This window comes from Sceloporus occidentalis, unplaced genomic scaffold (genome assembly GCF_023333645.1).
Source record: "Sceloporus occidentalis isolate IW3139 unplaced genomic scaffold, rSceOcc1.0.p SCAF_252, whole genome shotgun sequence".
Lineage (NCBI taxonomy): Eukaryota > Metazoa > Chordata > Lepidosauria > Squamata > Phrynosomatidae > Sceloporus > Sceloporus occidentalis.
Window position 1 is genome coordinate 817738 of NW_028317232.1, and position 21669 is coordinate 839406.

Here is a 21669-nt window from a genome sequence, read left to right on the forward strand (position 1 = left end):
AAGTTGCCAAAGATTTGCGTGGAGCTTGGTGATACCCTCAGCAGCACCAAACATACAGAGCCCATACATTGGAGGGAACATCAAAGGATGTAAACATGGATTTGTGGATATGGATCCAAAATATATATATGCTCAAAAATTTAAGTAAATCATGTTTTTGTTGGAAACATTAGGGTGGTTAGAATTCAAAGTAGTAAACCTGAATTGTCCCGCAGATGTCTCATAAGAAGGCTACTGTCCATAACCCAGGTATTTGTTTGATTTGTGTCTTACCTGGTTTTACTCCTTGAGATAAACTAATCTAATTAGTTATTTGATTAAGTTTCTTACCTCCATGATGCTTTGCTGTCTGCCTTGACCTCTTCAATTTTACCCTAACCTTAGATACCCCACCTACCAGAAGTGGCCATGATGCCATCTCCCAAGCTGTTCATGGCTTCCAACCTTATCTGTAATAACAGCGCAGTCGCTACTTAAGATACATTAATGTAAAGTTTAATTAATGTAAAATTTGGTAGTATTAGTTGATATTGTTATATGCCTCTGATCTATACGGACTGCACGTTTTGTCACCTATCTGAAAAATACCGGTACTAACAATTTTATTGATGTTAACAAAACATGATCTGGATTGGATTACAATATTATTATTATTATTATTATTATTATTATTATTAATATTCTAATTACTATTATGTAACATTCTAAGTTTGAATTTGTTTTTAATTTATTAAAATTAAAAAAAGTGGTAATTTAAACTAAGAATGCTACTTTGACAATTTCCCCGCTTATCTTTGTGTTTGGAGCTCAAACGTCGCCTCGGTCTTAGGAGGTGTTAACTTTGGCATTGCCGCGTCCCTATGACTTGTAAACATTTTCCACAAACTTCCCATCTTGCCCGATTTCATTCCTTTGTGTGTATCTGGCACAATAATTGTTTATCTCGCGTGGAAAAATCTGATCTGCACATCTTAGGCAGCTAAGGGATACAGAGTGTGAGTTCCTTGGAGCTGACCTACGGACTTGTGAATGCCAAGGGTGGTGATATTTGGCTTGTATCGCACGCAGCGTCCAGCTCTGCGACACCTGTTACCTGATTTCTTCCTGTAATCAATATGACATTTGAGTTCTTTTACAGGCAGACATTGATATGGGCCCTTGGTTTTATACTCCAAATGAGCATCAGCCTAACGAGAAGTTTTTTTAGTCCAGTAAAATGCATTTTTTTCTATTTTTCTTACTACTACTAATTTAAGTTTTAATATATAACATTGTGATCAGTTGTGCGGTTCCCGGTCCAGGGTAATGCACATTTATCAAAATGAGCAGAATAGAAAACCCCTGAAACCAACACCAAAATAATTTATTTTACTCCAAATTATTTGTCAACTAAAACTACCCATAATTTGTGTTTTTTTAGTTTAACAGTTAGTGTAATTATTTTGAAGGTATTTGCTTTAACTGTTAACTCAATGGAAGCCGAGATCTATGTCTCAGAAGGCAGAGCCAGCATTACCTAATCAATGTCCCGAGCTAAAGTCCTCTCCCTTCTTCTCACTCATCCTTTCAAAGGCTCTCTTAACCAATCAGCAACAATCAGCAACATAATAATAGGAGAGATGACATGAGATGAATAATCATGCAGATCCTGGGACATAAACATAATTATAAGTATCATTTCAGTTACTTTTTCCCCAGAACACTGAGGGCTTTTATTAGACACCATATGAAAAATGAACCTCCCAAAACCGGATTAAAAACAGTTAATCAGTTAAAACGATACAATAAAAAACATCTTCCTCTTTCCCTCACTCAAGATAACAATACAGTAGGGAAAAAAGATTGATGCATATGATTACTGTGATTATGCCCATTTCCATGGGTATTGGGTCTTCAGTATAGTCCACAAGGTTCTAGACAAGATCCGACCAGTGATCTGTAAAGTGACACAACCATCTTCCAGTTTCTACCACTTTCCTCCTACTAAATTCTTAGGTGAGGCAAGTTTATGACATATCCCCCGTCAGTCAAAATCCTTGATACATAACATCAAGAGGCTTACAAACGCCTTGTTTTATTCATGTATTTCTAGAAGCATGGATAGTCCAGAATGGATTCATTACTTGTCATATAGTTCTGCTAAACTTACGTTGAGTCCGTCACGCAGTAATCATTGTGACTGTTGACATTCTACGTGTTCCTGAAATTACTAGGCACTCGGAGTATGATATTGCATGTGCTGTAAGGGTACCGTTAATGGCTTACTTCTAGAGAACACAACAATTAAATCAGTAGATGAACTACTTGTGTCTAATTTTTTCAGCAAAAACCAAATCCGTACCAGAACCTTACAGGTTTATTCCTTTGACTTTTTCTCCCCACGTGGAGGGCTAGCAACTTTCAGCCCTGGGGCAAGCCTAGCAAAGTACCCCTAGTAATATAACATCCCCAATATCCATTTGTTTCACAACTCTAATCATAGGCACTTTAGTCCTACATCTACTTTGTCACCTATGTCAGAACTATGTTTCCTGGTTCTTGAAATAATTTAAGGTCAGGTCAATAATATGGGACATTATTGGTCTCGAAACAATAAAACATACCCCAGAAAACCTTTATAGAACTTTGTATGTTTTTAGATCAGAAAATCAAAGTCGCTGTAGTCAAACCCCAAATACTTCCCTTGGACCTGCTTATCTCAAACAAGCCACTCAACCCAACCAAATATCTCATTATTATGGTGGGTCAAAATAATTTGGCACACGTTATCACTCACCCAAGGACAAAAAGTCCAGAAAACCAATCAGATGAAGAGAAAAATTCTCGTTACCCCCTCTGATATATGGTAGAAAAACTAACCAGCTTTACAAGGGGTTTGTAAACCCCAGAGGGGGCGTGCTGCTTGCATCTTTGTATTAATGGCGATACAATGAACCTCATTAGCGAGACGTCTATTAATATCAAAAGGTCAGTGAAATAGTGTATTTATATATTGTGGAGAACACATATAATATTTCTAATGGGATTAGAAATTAGCACGGCACATTCTTAAAATACATAATTATAGTAATAAATAAGACATATATTTATCAAAGCCGCAATACAGGTATTGTTATCATCGTTATATCAAAATTCCACAACATTCATAACGTCATAATGTGACAGTGAGAATTCAATATTTGTTTAGATTAATTGTGATTGATTAGAGTTTTTTTACCCATCCAGTTGCTTCTTAGTTAAGGGGGTCACCAGCTTCATGCTCTGGTTGGGGAACGAAGACCATGTCCTGTGGCCCAAAGGTCTGAGATTTCCACAGGGCATAGAATAAGAAGGGTTTTATTGGCTGAGAGAGCTCGATGGAGTTTAAGAATCACATGATGAATGATACATTTGGAGACAGAAGGTCACCAATATGAGGAATAGTTCCCAGCTGCTGTTTAATCTTCTTGCAAATACATATATGGCCAAAACGTTTAGCAGGGTCTTCTAGTGTTGGACCCTGTTCTGTGTTCTTTCCATTGTGTCGATTGTCTTTGGGTGTCGAGGCTGTTTGCAGCATCTGGTCTAAGCTGGACAACATGCCTCATTTTGCCAAGTCAGGGGACGGTTAGGAAAGGAGATGGGCTGTTGCTTGTTGGACTACTATTTTGGGTCACCATCAGAAGCTAGTGAAAGGCACATGTCCATTTTACTACCTCAAACATCCACTATGGTGCTATGTGTAACAATCACTTAAACAGTATTTTACACCATGTCTGGATCCATTTGTATCTGTTTATGAGTTAAATATGTAGTGATTTTGGAAAATGTGTATTACATTTGAATAGTGGTTTTGTGCTTAAACCTGAGAGCCTTTTCCTTACCTCTTTTGCTTCGGAAAAGAATGTGATATATTGGGCATTTTCTGTACAATAAAATGTTTCAAATTAAATGTAAAGTGAGAACAGCTTGTAACCTAGAAGTCAAGGATTAGTCTTAGATTTAAGATTGTCCTTAGCAGAACTGGATTGACAATTACTTAAAGGTAAGCAGCCTGATGACCTAAAAGCGTCCAATGGCTAGCTATGCATACGTTTATATGCTCACGTAGCATGCGGCTGGGTATATCTAGCCACTGGCTACACACTAATCATGGTGCGCTCATGGCCAGTGGCCCAGTGTGCATTTGCTTGGTTCGCCAGTCGAGGCCTGGTCCTTGGGGTTTACCACCTCTCTTAAGTGACTGCCAGAATTAACACTTGCTTATAAATATATTTATCAGCAGTGTTTTGGGGCTACTACATCACGGGGCCTTTTGGCCAGGTTTGTCCTCTTTTACCACCAGCCTGCCCCTAACAGGACAGCCTGCCCCTAGAATGGTGCTATAGCTCATAGCTCTTTTTTGATGCCCTCTCCATGAGTGACATCTGTAGATGTAATTTATGTTTTACCATCTGTATTCAGTAGTCCGATCTCTTCAGTTGGCTTGAGGCCAGCGCTGGCCCTGCACCAAAAGGCTCCCTGGTCATAAATTATTAATGCCTTGCTCTGTGGCCTCAAGCCCTCCTATTATTCCATTCCTTCTTTGCAATGTCAGTGATGCCTTCCTAATTTAAAGGGGCTGGATTTTTTTTCTTATTTTATTTCTTTCTTTATTTTTTTTACTTTTTATTTCTTTTTCAATTTCAGAATAACGTGCGTTGCTGAGAATTTCTTTTTTTATTTCCTCTCTTCTTTCCCGTTTTCGCCCTTTTCTTTTCTCTCTTTATTCAATTTCCTTTTCCTTCCTGTAATTTTCAATATATTTATTTTCTTTGGAGGGAAATGAACTAGCCACAAATAGCAATTATCCTGGAATCCAAGATGTCTGGTCTGATGTTACTATGTCTTAAATTTAGATGCATTTTGCAGAAACCTTAGAGACCTGAGGGCTGTCAGCATCAACATGAAATATATCTGAGTGAATCGCCATGCGGTACGGAAGGATAAGTTATATTTGTGACGAGTGCTGTCTTTATCAAATGCCCATCAGAAAGGGAGTAAAATTACAGATAAACTTCTCATAGCTTGTTGGATGGCAGCCTTTGAAATCAAACTATGCTAAATATTGCTCTTTGAAAATGCCTCTGGGTAGCTTTTTAACCCTAAACTTTAAATAAATCATAAAAATGTTCTGTATCACAAATATATTATTTCTTTTTTTTTTTTGGAGCGTTAGGCGTACTTGAAGTCTCTGGAGTTCTCCCCCAGATCATCTCCCTGACTCTTATATATTGGCGCAAGGTCGGGGGGAGGAGCCTGTTGACAGGAAGTCGTCTCGGAGGCCCTGTCGCATGTGGTACATACAAAAGTGGTGAAAAATATGCTATGATTGTTTTGGGACAGTCCAAAATAAAAAAATCAAATTTTTTATTGAATCCGTTTGTTGTTCTGAAGCTCTACCCGCTACTTTTACCGGCAAACAATCAACAACAATCAGCAAGTTAACTATAGAGCAGAGATAACTTGAAGAGGCAATCAGGCAGATTCTGAGAAGAGGAAGTTAGGAGAGGATGTTAAGAGGGTTATAATAATAATAATGCCAATAATAATAAGTTATTATTTTATGTATTATTATTATTATTTTATAGAGCACCATATTATTCAATTGTGCTGTACATATGAATATATATATATATATATATAACCTTTTATATGTGTCAACTGTAAAATCTCGAGACAAAAAAACGGTTACAAAGCGCAGCATTTTATACATAGTGTCAAAAACAATCATCTGCCATCAATATATCACCCATGAAGATTACTTAACCTTAGAGTGCTTACTTGACCTCAGCTGCCTCTCCTTTGAGCTATGGATGTTGAAGGATGGAGGGTCGCGTCTTACCACTAGTTTGTTTTGTGTAGTGATGCATAATTTGCTCCTGTACTTTCTTTTTAGGAAGAGACGTGGCGAGACTCATACAAAATCTGGAAGAGCAGAAGCACTATTTAGAGATTGTGGCTTACATAGAGCAACCCTTGGCCTATACATTCACCAATTCCAACACAAAGAGCTGCCAGGCAGGAGCCTAAACATGAATGGAGAGCCTACCCCTGATATAGTGATAATTGTCAGCCCTGGTCAAGATAAAGATAGGTATAAATAGCTGTATGCAATATGGAACAGCGCCGTGTTAAGATCAGCAATTATCTATATCATACTTAACGAGCCATTAAACTTTATAATTAGCTTTGGCTTCTCTAGAACGAGCCAATGTTATTTTCAGTATGGTGACACAATTTCTTTTCTCAAGATGCAATGTTTTCCTAAATTGCCATCTCTCAACTGTTAATGGCGCATGGTGGTAGGATCAATGCAGGCTCCAGCCAATCAGCAGAGAGCAGTATTGTCGTGAACAGTCTTATTCCACCCCTTATGCATTAAGAGACTCTCTTGTTTTAAGAGAAAATAGCTTTGACTTTAGTTACTTTCTCAAAGTCTTAAGTGCCACCCAGAATTAGTTCAGAAAAGCTCAGAAAAACTGTAACGTTTTAATTAATTTGACTGTAATATTCTTTTACATTTGTTTTTTTTTTTTTGCATGATCTATGCACAGTTTTGAAGGCGATGAAAGGAGATTAAATTATGTGAAAAGGTTAAATGCTGCTCGCTTGGTTAAGTAGATACACCCCTATCAACTTTAAAAAAAAGTAAAAGTATAAGAAAGCAAGGATCGCAAATACATAGTGGTATTTATAAATAAATATATTTTAAAAAGTTGTAACTTTTTTATGTATTTATTTATAAATGCCACTATTTATTTGCGCTCCTTGCATTCTTATACGGTAATTGTAACTGTTCTGGTTGGCTGTCCTTTAATATAATTGTGAGGTCGCTGTACGATCTGAGTGTAGCAGGGAGGGGGGGGTCTAAATTTAGCACAGGATTGAGTGTACATTAGGATCTGTGTATGGTGGTGAGAGCCGAGGTCTGCGTTTAGCTCCCAGCCTTGGGTATGAAAGTGGATTTTATATACAATGGGCATACCAGTAAGGTGTATCTACAATAGTCAGATCATTCTATGGAACTCAATGTCCCCATTAAGTAAAATTATTTCCCCCCCCCCATGCCCCGATCTCCCTTTCCCATGTTCGATGGGATGCTCGGTTAACCTAGTCTTAAGGACAACTCATATATTTTACAACTTCGGAAACAGCTCCAATGAATGGGTTGCTTGTCGCGTTCTGACACTCGCGTGTATACCGAATATATGGAAATTTGACAGTTCATGTTAACCAATTTCAACTTATTTTAGGGTGAATGAGCGAATTGCCAGGGTCGCGCTGATTTTAGATCTGAGCACATCAAGTGCTGCTTTTTTTCATTGGGATATCGCAGGTGAACTCTTGAGAAGATGCAGAGAAGTCTCCTGGTCGGTTCATTTGGAATAGTCACACATAAGTGTATATGTGATTATGTGTGTTTGTAAATACAGGTGTTGAATTACATATGATGCAAATCAAGGATGGTTTTTGTGCTAATTGGGTCATTATAGTCCATATTGTCATATGCCAAACTGGAATAAATAAAATGATGTCCTTGACTTCTAGTCAAGTGTCTACAGAATGCTCGTTAAACTCTTATGGGTATCTTCCAAGACACTAGGAGATATTGGTTAACAACTGTGACCTTTGTGGCACAGCGGGGCCACAGATATAAACCACCTAAGCAATGTAGGCTGATCTCATCTACCATGGCCATCAGGATTATGGCTTCTTGGCAAAAGGTATAAACAATCAAGTAGATAATTATGAAAGTGTTGTTGATGTGCTCATATTACGTTACCGTCATAGCGGTGCTAATCTGGGGTTTACTATGAGTCTGCTTTTATGAGAAGAAAGAGATAAGAGATTAGCGTTCTGTATTTTTTGAAGCCAATAACGATGTTTGGTCTAACCAAGAATGAACTATTCACGAGCTTGTGGTTTCTTCCCAGATACCCCAAAATTATTATCATTCCATAGAAGAGATACTATTACATTGTTAAATGACCTCTGAAGGCTACAAGGTGGGATCTAACTAGGCTATCTTTCATAGTGCAATTATTGTCCTATTCCTAGAAACAAATCCCCTTTTTCTTGGAGGTCCAGTTGGAAAGAAGTCTATTTCTCCACCAGCTGTGCAGTACGACATTATTCATTATTCATTATTTTGGAAAATTCTATCAAAACCAAAGAAAGCGAGAGCAAATTCTCCGTTCCCGGAATATTTTCTTGTGGATATCTTATATACCCATCACAATAGGAGTCAAGCTCAGCTGTGGATTCTATCCCCCGTCTCGTTTTCACTCTCTTGGTTACTGCACACAGCCGGCTCTTTCGTCCAACGTATTCATCTAAGTTTTGAGGGACTGTTATAGACTTTTCATAAACAAAATCAGACCCTATCGCTCCTTGCTGTCTGATACTATTAAGGCTAAACTGTGATGCCTCCCCCCTCCCTGAACTAGAGGTTTAGGGAAGTTTATGGAACGACTTAGGAATTTGGCAACACGCTCCAGGGGTCAGGTGACATTTATCAACGTCTCCCAAGAGAGGAGAGATGCTCTTTAAAGCGACAAGAAGACACCTCAAGAAGGACTTTGTTCCTGATCCCCAGGAGGGTGACAGACAAACATGCCTGAACCAACAAAACCGGGTATGATAGTTTTTCTTCTATATAGTCTATATGGATTATAGCTGGGGGGGGGGATTTTGTTTCAAGATCATAATTATCATGTTAGAAGATTTTACCATCCAAAGATGCTAAAAAGCTTTCAAATGCTACATTAAGGTCGACGATTTTTATAAATCACTTTTAATAAATGACGCTTACTCATTTGAAGCATTAAGATGCAAATCCTGGCGGATAAAGGTTACAGAGGCTCCTGATTAAATATTACATGTAGATTCAGGAGTGTCATAATACAAGCTGTATCGGATTTATAATGGAATGCTGGGTGTATACACATATTTGCATGGACTAAGGAAATAATGCTAGAAATATACGCTAATTAAATCTTTTCTCTTATGAAATACGGTAATTTTATTTTTATTTCTGAAAAAAAAAAACCTGTATCGAATAAGCCTTTATTATCGAATATTGAATATCGAATAAATCTTTAAAATTTTAATATAATAGAAAACCACCATAATATGCACATCTATCAGCTGGTATTTGAGCTTTCATATCAATGTTGCATGCTATATATATATATAACTATAACATATAATATATATATATATATATATTTATATATATATATATATATATATACTAAGATTATTGATTTCTGTAACATGCAATTAATTAACATAGGAACCTTTTGTAACATGCATGATAAATACACATACGTTACGTATAGTGATGAAAGGTGTTTTTGTGTAGTAGAAGCGTTGAGAATGTTCCTTTTCTGGAAACATAGATCCAGAGCTCCACTTGATATCAGGTTGTCAGCGAACTATATACGAACTATATATACGTCAGGTCAGCTGCAGCAGGAGCTCACGGTGACATTTTAATAAACTCAACTGGGTCAGAGATGCTGAGGGAAAGTACGGTCTCCAGCTTCTGAAAGATGACCAAACTACAGTCCATTTTAGTAAATATCACTCAAAAAAAAAAGGAGCCAGGTGCACAAAAAATACATCTATTAAGTAATTAGAATGTTATATGCCATTAAAACCAACGACAAAACATTCTGACCCTATTGGATTTTTAGCAGGGTGAAAATTTACAAGCATGACCTGCGCATGCCCTGATGAAGATGCAATAGGGTGGAAACGTTGATTTATTTATTTATTTTGTTATGGACATGTAATGTTTTTTTTTTCAATGAATCTACTTTTTTTGCAAAGATGTGCCGCTACTTCACCATCTTTTTATAGCTGTTCTCTCCTATTATTTCTTTTGATATCTTATTAAAAAATTTTGGGGGAATTCAGACCAGCTCTTTTCAAAGAAGCTCAGCTGAAAGTTTTTTGCACTAGATCATTTATTGTTGACCTATAGTGAATGTTGATTATGTTTCTCCATTCTTGGTGGCATCTCAGATGCTTCCAAAGTCCATCTCCATCTGAAGAATGTGGGGTAAATAGCCTAATCGGCAAAATCACTTTAATAAGAGGGATAAGAAAACCCCTAGAAACCTCTCCTCCTAATTTTTGGAGCATCTGAAAATATTGATAACTGGAGCCTTTTAATAAATTATGATGGGATTTTTGGGCAGGAGGAGGAATGACGTCTCTTGGCCAGACCACGTTTCAAAAATGGCTTTTTTCCCCCACATAGGGCACATTATAAAAGGGACTAGATTTCCAGAATTTAAATAGCCATATCCAGTCCTGGCGGAGATTAAGAATCCGTTCACGGTGCATTCATGTCTACATATGCAATGCGCTATGAGTGACAGGTGTTAAGCAGAGGAAACCTAAACTGCCTGATAAGTTGATGCCGGCTTTGGTAGCTTGATCTGACGCGTCATTTTTCCCCGAAGCGTTTTCCAAGCTGTAGCATAACAAAGTATTCTAAAATTTCTTTCATCTTTCTTTCTCTGACCTCCCAGAGCCTTTCACTTGATTTATAGTATGATGTTGCAAGCGTTGCCTAAAGTCCAACAGCCATAGATATATTAGTTGTCACCTATACATTGTGCCAACGTAGAGTTATAAACTATGACTGGGGTCCTTCTGCTACCCAGAATTGAGTTGATGATTTCTCTATCCTTACATCTCCTTTATAGAATTGTGGCTGTGTTCTAGTCTTCCCCCAAACAGTATTTGAAGGGCCAAGCTCCCGTCCTTTGCCCTTAAAAATTAAAGGGGGTTGGAAGATGTGGATTGTATTCTAATTAAAGATTAAATTGTGTTGTACTCGCAATGTTATGGTACCAAATATTATTTATTGATTTATATAGTGCCATCATATTCCATAGATCTGCACAATGAGTATACGGGACATAACAATTTGGGCTTACAGAAACAAATACTTTTGATATATATTTCAATAATAATTGGCATTGCCATGGTAAACATAATTTGTTGCCATGTATAATATTTCATAGGCGTCTTAGACATGATAATTATCCTTGTTATGGGGGACCCAAGAACGTGATATAGCGTTCCAGGAACTTTACTGTATTGTAGTGGATCTCTTAAAATTAGTCCTTGGTAAGATGGCTAGCTTGTACTTGAACACACAGGGGTAATAGAGGGTCAGACCTAAGAAAGGGTATCAGAGGATAGTGGACAGAACATGGGTTGGGGAATATGAATGGCGACACACTAGTTCCCTGCCTGGAGAAAGAAAGAAACTCAGCTGGAGACCCGGGGAAACAAGGCTTCACCAGGAGACTCTGTGTCAAACCCAGAGACTTCCCAGGCATGGAGATGATCCAAGGTAGAAAGGAAAGAGGGGTAGAAGAGGTGAAAAAGAGGTACATCAGTTGGTGAAGGAGAAAAAGCCTAGCAAAAGAGGTCACAGTTGGAGATTGGGTCTTAAAGCATGTCGATACTAGGCACATAGACATAGACATAGACCACTCTCATAAGCAGGCTGTTAGAGACATTATACTGTCCCTTTATTTGGTTATTAAAATTATCTTCATAGTAACCCCAGCCCTTATCAACTTTAAACCTAGATGATTTTTCTGTACTCCATACAACAGAAACCCCGAAGGCCAATTATAATTTATGGCAGCCAAAGCAATTATAATATTTCTTGATCTATTTTTAATCTATCTTATTACCCCCCTATCATATTTCCAACATACATTTTAGAAATCAATTCCCTATCGCGTTTCAACCTCATTATCTCGGGGTAGTCTTCTCCATACCTGGCAAGTTCTTTAATCTGTTTTTGTCTGGTTAACGAGGTCACAACATATGTCAGATGACAACCCATCAAGGATGGCGTAGACAAAATAATTTTAGAATATAAACTTAGATCTAAATGACAAATGGAATATATACATATAATGTACATAAATACCTGGATATGGCCAGTTGGTGTGACACTGAACATCTCCTCTTATTATACTTCTTATTATACTTCTTCAGTTCATGTTCCAAGATTGTTTTGTCTGTTCTATGCTTGATGGGATCCCCATGCCAATGGACTGTTTAGGCAGTCATCATGTAACATGGTATCTGTTTCCCTAAATATAATAATAGTAGGGGGCACATGCAATGATACACTTAAGAGTGGTAGAACAAAATTATATTAGAACTGGGGACATAAAGCATTAAGATTGTCTTTTCGCACAATAAAAGAAAAGATGGCTGCAAACCAATAGACAAGGACCATGTGTTGTCCAAAAGCATTTGGTTAATAAGTAAAAGGTGATGTCAGAATGTATAAAAATTGGTACTGTTAACAGGAATATGCTGCAAATTAGAGATTCTATATGTCTTTATCAAGGGAAATGGATCTATCCATATGTTTGTTATAGGATATTAAGTCATTTGGGTGTGATTTGCTGGATTTTAACTCCTTGGACTGAAAAAAATCCCATTGAATGAAATAATCTGTCCTTTCCATAGATGTCTGTTGGATGTTCTTTAGGTCCTGCAGATGACGTTCTTTCATGGTTTATAGTATATTGATGAGTATCTATCTTGGTCTAATTGTCTACTTAAGGTATTGACTTCTCGAAGTTCTTAGCTGAAATAAATCCGAATTGAGTCTGCTAATCGCCGCCATTTTCTTGAGACAAACTTTATAATCAATTCACTTTGCATGTGTTTTAAGTAAATCCATGAGCTCCCAGAAAACTGGGTTCTTTCTCCACTTTCATACTATTAAGTCTATTGGGTTCTAAGCTTGTTTGAGTAGGGTCCTCCTAAGCTTTTGAGTATGAGAATATGGTGGTGCTATATAAATCAATTATTATTATCATTATTAATATTATTTCCCTATAATTGAACCATCAGTTATTATCAAAATATCAATATCAAATGTGTAGGAATAAAATGTATCATGAAACAACTTAATAAAGTGGTTAAAACATGGCAGATTATTAAAAATATTAACAAAAGCCTCTTCATTATCTCCCGTATCCATGTAGTAATTCCTACCAATAACAACCACATTCGAAATTCATTAAATAGGGGAAACATGCTGTATCTCTTCCAGAATATATATTCATTTATATTTTATATATTTATCGTGAATAAAAAAAGCTTAATGTATATAGCGAATAATATTTAACATGATTTAATGTATCTGCACAGGTGATATATATACTGTTTCAGTCCAGTATTGCATACAGTAACATATCCATGTCTTGGAAATCATTACATACTGAACAGCTGCGATATACTGATATAGCTGTTTATGTCATAACATATCAAATAGCACTTATCACGGGAAGTTCCTACATGCCAACAATGTTTACAGGGGAATGGGATACATTAGGACGCTCCACTCCTAATTTCATGTTGAATGCATATTGAGGTCCATTTTGCATGGGCTCCGATGTATTTTATCGCATGCGAGTGTGAGTGTGCGCTCTTATTGAAATGCGGATGCCTTGTCGCACTCCCATTGAAGTCAAGCTTCAGCATCTAGCTGGCATTGATAACTTTGGCTGCTGTTTCCCCCATTTGATTTCATAGGGAGTCTTGCGACACATGGAAAGGGAGCATACTTGAGTATGCTTCCTTCTATCAGCACAGACATTAGAAGTTCAATTTGTTATACAGCCCTAATATCTCCTTTAAAAGTCCATCTTTCTTCACCCGACGCAGAGATAAGGAACATCTGTGCCGCTGTATGCATATGTGTGAATGGACAAGCTACACGCCATTTAACAGCCTCCTGTCTAATGACTATTAGGACTTACTGAGGTTTAGGACTTACGTGGCTTTTAACTTGTTTTAAAGCTGGTGAAGCGGATAGTGGTTAAGCAGACAGGGGGTCTTCCAGACGTGTCCAAGGAAAATATTTTTATTATGACTGGTGGGGGAGAGCTGGTACCTTTAAGCATAGGGTTAAGTAAAGCCAAGTGCCCCCCCCGATGCCTGCTCACGCATATATGCATACTCCCCTGAGAAAACACAATCCTTCGAAGGTATTGTACTGTATCAGGCACCCATTAGAAATCGCGGGGCCCCATAATAACTAAAGACAGGACCCCCTACCCCATCTACCACCCATGCTCCTACCACCGCGCCACATCATGCAGCCCCTGACTCCCTGCCCATGCCCCTCTCACTGCCCAATGGCCACAATGGGGCCACCATGACCTGAAGCTTGCAACGAAGCCACTAGGCTCCAATGCCCAATAAGGTGCTACCAGGCCCTAATCTCCGGATAGGGGCCAGTGGGCCCCAATGCCCAGAAATGGGCAATCTGAGTGGCAAAGCCTGCGATGGCTTAGACACAGCTGACATATCAGGCTGTGAGTGGCAAAGAGGGGACGCATGACAGATAATGGGACCCGGGCACCAATACTTGCCTGGACCCCATACACAGGTACTGCTTGTATCCCCCTGATGGTGTCCATTCTGGGGCATGGTTCTAAATGTGTAGTTGGCTCCATAGCAACCAATAAAACGTTGCATAATCAAATGTAGAAATAGTTCCTAGAATGTATTTTATTTTTTTGGCCCATTTTAGCTTAATCTTCAAATAAAAGACAAATGTAAAGTTTGATTTTCATGAAATTCTTTTTCTTTTACATTAAAAATAATCGTATCACGGGTCACCGACGTACCCCAATTAAAGCACTGTCCTTAATTAAGATGTGTGTCACCGCTCGGCCACGTTTAGAATGTGCGATATATGTTTCTTTTAAAACCTTCATCCGTTCTGCGTGATGACAGATTTCCAAACACTGCGTCACCCGATCCCCTTGGCCATATAACATTTACAGTTAGCACATGCCATTATCGTATAGATAGAGTCAAGAGGCTGCGATAATTAGGGGCGAAATGTCAAAAACATTTGGATTATTGGTGTTTCGTGATCAGTTAGATGTTTTTTTTTTACGAAGCAAGTAATAATTATAAATACATATAAACAGATTAGACATGTTGTCCCACATAGGCAGTCAACGGGACTTGTCCACCAGTAAATAAACCTTACCAGATCAGTGTAATCGTACAAAACCAACACAAAGCTTTTTTCTGTTTCTATGACAACCACCTATCAATGCCTCCTTTGGTGTCACGTGACAATTAGGGATTCCCCCCCAAAAAACTATATAAATTAATAAAATGTTTACCTGATTAAATAATGATTTTTGGGAATGGTTTGGATATTCCACCGTACTAGGATTGGTGTTTTAAATGCTGCATTTAGTCAGCTGATTAGGTGGGACAGAGCAGGTCCATCAGTGAAGCTCATGGGGGGCCGTTGCCTCCCTTACCTGTAAAGCACTTATGGCTCGAACTCAAGAAAAGTATTTAAACTATAAGGACTCGCGTAACTGTGAAATGTGTTGGCCATGGCTGGGGTTCTCCAGCAGGAAGGACTTAGAAACCTTGTTACGTACGTCCTAGAAGATCGAAGGGAAACGGGAGACATGATGGAAACCTTCAAGCATGTCAAGGGATTAAATCAAGACCAAGAAGCGATAATAATCTTTAATAGAAAGAGGAATTCCAGGACTGGAAGGTTTGATTTAAAACTAGAAGGTGGAAGCCTGAAGGGTTATACATATGGCCACCAGGGTCTCTAGAGTAATAAGAACTCCCTTTCATGACTGGATCCTTTATATGTCTTGGAGAGCACTGGATCTGCCCGGTGTTTTTGGACTGCTTTCTTGGAGGCTTCTTGGAGGAATGATTCTGGCCCCCCTCGTGTTCCGTTTTCAATGTAACTCTATTATCAAAACCAAATGACAAGGAAGCCGTCTACTCCTCACCAAGAGAAATAGCCGTGTGTTGCCGCCTGTCTGGAAACTAACCAAATAATTATAGGCCTCATGAAATTCCGACGTTTTGGTTTAAGCAAAGAAAGTAATTATCTCGTTCGGTGGGATTTCATTTCACGGATCTCTAGTGCATCTGTTCTTTTATTTGCTGAATCGTGTAATTTTCTTACGCCAAGGCAAACAGCTAATTATATCCTCGTTGCGTGTTTATTAAACAGTCTGTTGCTCCGATCTTTCACTCCCAATTAGGAGAGACCCCAAGAAGCTTGCAATCTGAGAAGGGGCCCAAAAAGGTCAGCTTGGGGCCAATCAGTCATATTGGGAGAGGAGGGGGGGGATTCTTTCAGGTATGGGGTCTTTAATTAGTATATTGATAGGTCAGCTTTAAATTTACAGATTGTCACATGAGACTCCCTCTTATAACTTTGAACGACAGCATAAGAGTTATCCGACGGCTCATATTTACACCGTTAGAACCTGTCATTGCTTGCAAGAAATAAACTGACATACATCGAGGGGGCATACTGTCTGTCTATCTCTCTGTTGTGGCTTCCTCACTTCCCTATTCATTATGAAGGGCCAACATGGACAGGTTTCTCCAACAAGAATTTCTGACAGGGATAGGCAAAACATCCGTACAATTAAGCCAGTGTCTGTGGCAGGGTTTATGAAGGTCCACAGAACATCATTAAATTGTCCACCATGAGCAATGTTGGTGCTTACCCCTGGTGTCTGAGCTTCCCCTGTATAATGCATAATTTAATGGGTGAGGAGACTAAAAAATTTCATTGATTTAACTATACATCATACAGGGCCAGGTCAAGATCTTCCTGTGGTAGAAGCTCAGAGGTTGGACCTTCTTCATATAAAGTGATGTCATAAAACAGAGACCCCAACTTTCCAGGAAACTCTCTTGTCAATCCGTCCGTTGATGAATAGATCCCTTTAAAGCATCAAATGAACCACTAAATGTCAGGAACCAAAGCTGATTGGATGATCACTGTGTATTTATTACTCATGCGTGGCTTAATCTTTGAGACTGCTTAAGCTACTGGTAGGATTAACCAAGTAGGTTCCATTGGTTGCTTGCAAGCTATACAAAAAACAGCTACTTCCTTATTTTGGGGATACGGCTCCCGAATCTAAGACGAGGCCAACGACTGATTAAGGTTTGAGTCTTTACAGCAGGAAAAACGGCAGACCAGACCAGACGGGTCTGATGTGCCATAAATATATATGTTTCTATATGTCTATTGGGACAAGCATCAATGGGAAATCAGAGTAGAATAAGGAGTCCACCCCAGTCTGTATGATCTTTTACCGTAAAATCCAGAGATTCTGGTAAAAACTTGAGACTAAATGTTGAAGACCGAGAGTCTTCAGGTATGATAGATGATAGACAGACAGATCTTCCTTCTAAACTTAATTTTCCCTTTTAATTTGAACCTGTTTAGTAATGATAAGCATGTGTAGCATGATACAGCCTAAGTTAAGAAATGTATGTCTGCATCCAGCAAGCGTACACAGACACACGCTTACACCAACAGCTGACTCTAGTCTTGGATAACGCCGCCAAAAGGAAGCCATGGGCTGGGACCAGAGGACATGCAAGAAAATGTATCTGATCCGTACTGTATGCGGTGCTTTGGGAACCCGAGTGTTGTCCGTGCATGCCAGGGCTTATTTAAACACTGTGGACGGGGTGTGAAGGAAAGAGTGGGTGCCTTCAGGGAAGTGAGTGTAGTTAATACATCTCTTCATCTGATGGCTCAGCGTTATGTTAGATTGGCCGAGTTATATTAAGAGACTTTATGCACATGGTCTCTTTTATGTGCATGTGTCTGTGATTCGATACCAGATGGGTGTGTGCGGGGGCTCAGCCATCTCATTTTTTTTTTTAAATATAAAAAATTAAGCAGTGAAGCTTAAATGGCTACTAGATGGGGTAGTGTTACTTCATTGGGAACATTCATACCTCCCTTTAATTCATAATCTGATACTTAACACTTATTTAGTACTGTATGCAAGGTTACTTAAATGTTTCTGTATTAATGTGGCCAAAAAAGCCCTTCTTTATACACAAGATCGCTGTATGCTTATCTTGTCCATTTTAATAGCCCTCCTCTGAACTCTCTCCAAGATGTCAATATCCTTCTGGAGATGAGTCTCTAGATCCACCTCCCTCTTCCGGCTACTAATGCCTCTTGCTATACAACCCTGGACCCCGCTTGCATTTTCTTACGCTTTATTGCATTGTCTGCTTACCTTTAAGTCATCAGAAATAATTACTCCTAAGTCCCTCTCTTCAGAAAAGTGCTGAATTCTGCCTTGGGATTTTTATGTCCCAAGTGCATTATTTTACATTTATCAACATTAAACTGCAGCTGAACGTCACTCAGTCATTAATCTAATTTACTTAAATCCCTTGCCATTTGGCATCTTCTACCAGGAACGTCTACCTTGTTGTAGACCTTTGTATCATCTGCAAAAATACATATCTTACCACTAAGATCTTTTATAATAATGCTAGCCCCAAACCAAATAAGAGCAGCCTCTTGCTCCCCTTGCTAGCCTCGTTCCCCCCATGTTGCTAGTGCTGCAGAATTCTCTTAAAACGTACCACTTTGTTATTATATTAATGTAACAATATAATAATAATAATAATAATAATAATAATATAGTAATATCATGTAATATATAATAATAATATAGTAATAATAATAAAAAAAATAATAGTAATATAATGTAATATATAATAATATAGTAATGTAATATAAGCTTATAGTATATGATGTTACTTATGTAACTTGTACCAAAGGAAATCCCAGATTGTGGATGGGAAGGGACCCCCTAAATCTTTTTCTTAAAACATGGATCTGTTCTTGATATTTGAATGCTCTATTAAACCCCTTATTATTGCCAAGTTCAATGTTAAGTCAACGGAGAGCTTCATTTATGCCTGGAGTTTGCTTTGTTCCATCTACATCCAGTCCTTACAGATGAAGTGATGTATGTAGTGATTGAGTTTAGCATTAAAAACATGGTTTTGTTTCAGTTTGCTCCAATAAACTCCCTTTATCTGCAGACCTGGAGGCCCACATTGTTGTCAGTCATGTGATATTTTGGGTGACTTTCCCTGCTCAAACACCACACTGACCTGATGCTTTTTGGCAATTATAATGAAGTCCATTCCTCCACAGACTCATTGGTCAGAGTGTCTAGCTGAGTGATTAAGACTGAGCCATTCTATTGTTTAACACTGGCAGTATAAGGAGTCAGGGTGTTTGTCTTGTAGATTGGATTAAGATATAAAGCATTCACAGATGTTAAATAATGTCTCTACATTAGACATGACCACTTGCGCTAACAGACGTTTCAGAACAATTGATTGGATTACAGTCACACTTTACTGCCGCTGTAAAGATGACAAACAAAAGGGTAATAAAGTAAAACAGAGCAGAAATATATAACATCTATGAGAGAGGATGATATATTGATATAAGTTTTGTTTTATAGACTGGTTCTTTCCCTTCGCTGTAGAAAACACTTAAGGAAACGTAGAATATTTAAGTCTTTATTCTTTCTCTAGCAGTTAAAAAGGGTCTCGCGAAACCAGCTCCAAAGTCAGCTGCTAAACCAGAACCGAAGCCTGAAGCACCGCAGGAACCGCCGACAGGTAACATCTTTATACAATGATAACATTTTCTTCTGGACTTCCCGTCAAAACTTAAGTTGTTGTGGCTTTTAACAACATTATACCGCATGCCACCGGTGGTAAACGTATCGTAGGAGAAACGAACCTATGTTGTACGTTCCGATATTCTCTTGTATGCCTTTGTAAAACATGTCATGCAATAAACTCCTGGTTGTTTTGCATTTGTTTTTTTTTGTATTTGTGTTAATTGTGTTGCTTGTAGGAATACGCTCTGCCGTTGCGCAGTGTAGCACTTTACATGTATGTCTTGTGTCGCAATGTGTTTTGTGTTACAGTTTGTCTTGTGTATTGGGAATGATATGGAAAAGCCGCTCCTTGGTTTGTATCCTATGTTATATGTTTATGCGTTATATTGTGGATGATGTACGATTTGGATGACTGACCCTTTTAGAAGGGTCAACACAAGAAACATACAACATGGGAAACAATGTTTCAACATGTGACCAACTGTGTATGTTATTCTGTAGTCACTCGGCGTCAACTGGATGAAAGACATTTTAGAGAACGTACAAAGTTATATTGAACCCGAAGAGCAAACTTTTAGTCCTTCACCACCATGGAATTGTCCATATTTTGGTTGCGAAGGTCGTCATTCATAAACGTTCATGAAATAGGGGTTCAAGACTCTACTAACTGAGTAAAGTCGTATTACAAAACCTAGTGGAGTTCTATCGTTCCATGAGGACAACAGAACAGAAGCAATACAAGAAGCCCATTAACCCGGGAAACCTTGTTGAATCATCCGTTATTGTAGACCGTAACGAATGTTAGGAGGTCATTGTCTTTTGTATTTCTGTTTTTTGTACGTCTATTTTCAGTTTTTGTCAACGTAAAATGTTGTGTGTGTCCTCCAATGTCTTTGTCCTCCCAATATACATTTTTACATATAGTTAAAATCCACAACCAGCAAAAAATATTCTCCCCTGCTTCCAAACAATATATGTGTTAATTGTCCTTTAATGGACAAGAATTCTACCAGCGACATACTTTTTGTTTAGTGTGATAAATAAGACAAGAATCCACTATGTGTACCTGCTCAGAAAGGAATACCGAGCTTTATGCACAACTATAATATGGATCTGATCCATGGAGTATGAGTGATATCCAGTGGTAAAGGTGTTAAGTTCCTTCATTATTCTATAGTTATCGGTTTTGAAGTTGCGAAGACTTACATGAATTATAGCACTCAACAACATTATACTTCATGAAAATCAGCAGAACTTCCAAATTATCATTGAGAAGCTGGTGGAACTTGACACCTTTACCGCTGGACTTTACTCCAGTCTTACTCACACACTTTTCATCATCATTGTTCCAAGATATACAGATGAGGTTACTATTATATAGTAATACTACACGGCACATGCTTATGTTTGACCGAATGTTGTGTTGAAGTAGACCTTGAAACCATATATATATCATACTATACCATACTTTTTCTACATCTATATTTGGTTTTTAGTCAACATCCATTTTTGTTGAGTCTTGGTAAACCAACAATGTTCTCGATAAATGTTCTATGTGCTTAAATGGATCTGCACTTGTGTGTTTCTGTGTTGGCATGTATTTGTTTCTTTGTTTTTTTCCGTGCCATCCCTTGGTGTCCTTGCCACCGGAGTCCTTCTCCATATGCATGCTTGCACGCGATATTTTGTCAAGTCACCATCATCCATGTCGTCGGAAGTCCAAACGTTGGACGGCTTGGGAGGAGTTGAAGAGCCATTTTGCAATGGGGTATGAATGGTTTCTGGTGTCTTTGTGGAGAACAGTGAAAGAAAGCATCATCGTGGCTGAAATTCAGTGGTTTCGTCCGTCTGGTGCAGCTACGTTATTTACGATTCCCCTTTGAAAACTTGCTCTACATGATGTAACATAAAAAAAGAGAAAGAACGCCAAGTTGTAGTTACAATACATAGAACTTGTTTTCTTATATTAATTTATGTATTTCCGTTTTCATTTTTTGATTTCTAGACACCAGTGATGGGGAATTGCCACCTGACGGTAAGTTAACACGTAGAGGACGATGATAAATCATCTGGTATGCTAAGTATTCCTCTACTTCATCACCATGAGCTGAGGACA

At 38.3% G+C, this 21669-nt stretch overlaps 1 protein-coding gene across 1 annotated transcript in view; it reads left to right on the forward strand.

Annotated features, from left to right (window-relative positions):
- Positions 1 to 2929: 2929 nt before the first annotated feature.
- Positions 2930 to 21669, forward strand: part of LOC149276021 (myosin-binding protein C, fast-type-like) — a 72440-nt gene continuing 53700 nt past the window's right edge. Inside the window, exons 1-5 of the mRNA XM_089504031.1 lie at positions 2930 to 2967; positions 5918 to 6115; positions 7275 to 7357; positions 19462 to 19548; positions 21559 to 21588. Coding sequence (XP_089360157.1) covers positions 2930 to 2967; positions 5918 to 6115; positions 7275 to 7357; positions 19462 to 19548; positions 21559 to 21588 — 436 coding nt within the window. The remainder of the gene's footprint in view (positions 2968 to 5917; positions 6116 to 7274; positions 7358 to 19461; positions 19549 to 21558; positions 21589 to 21669) is intronic.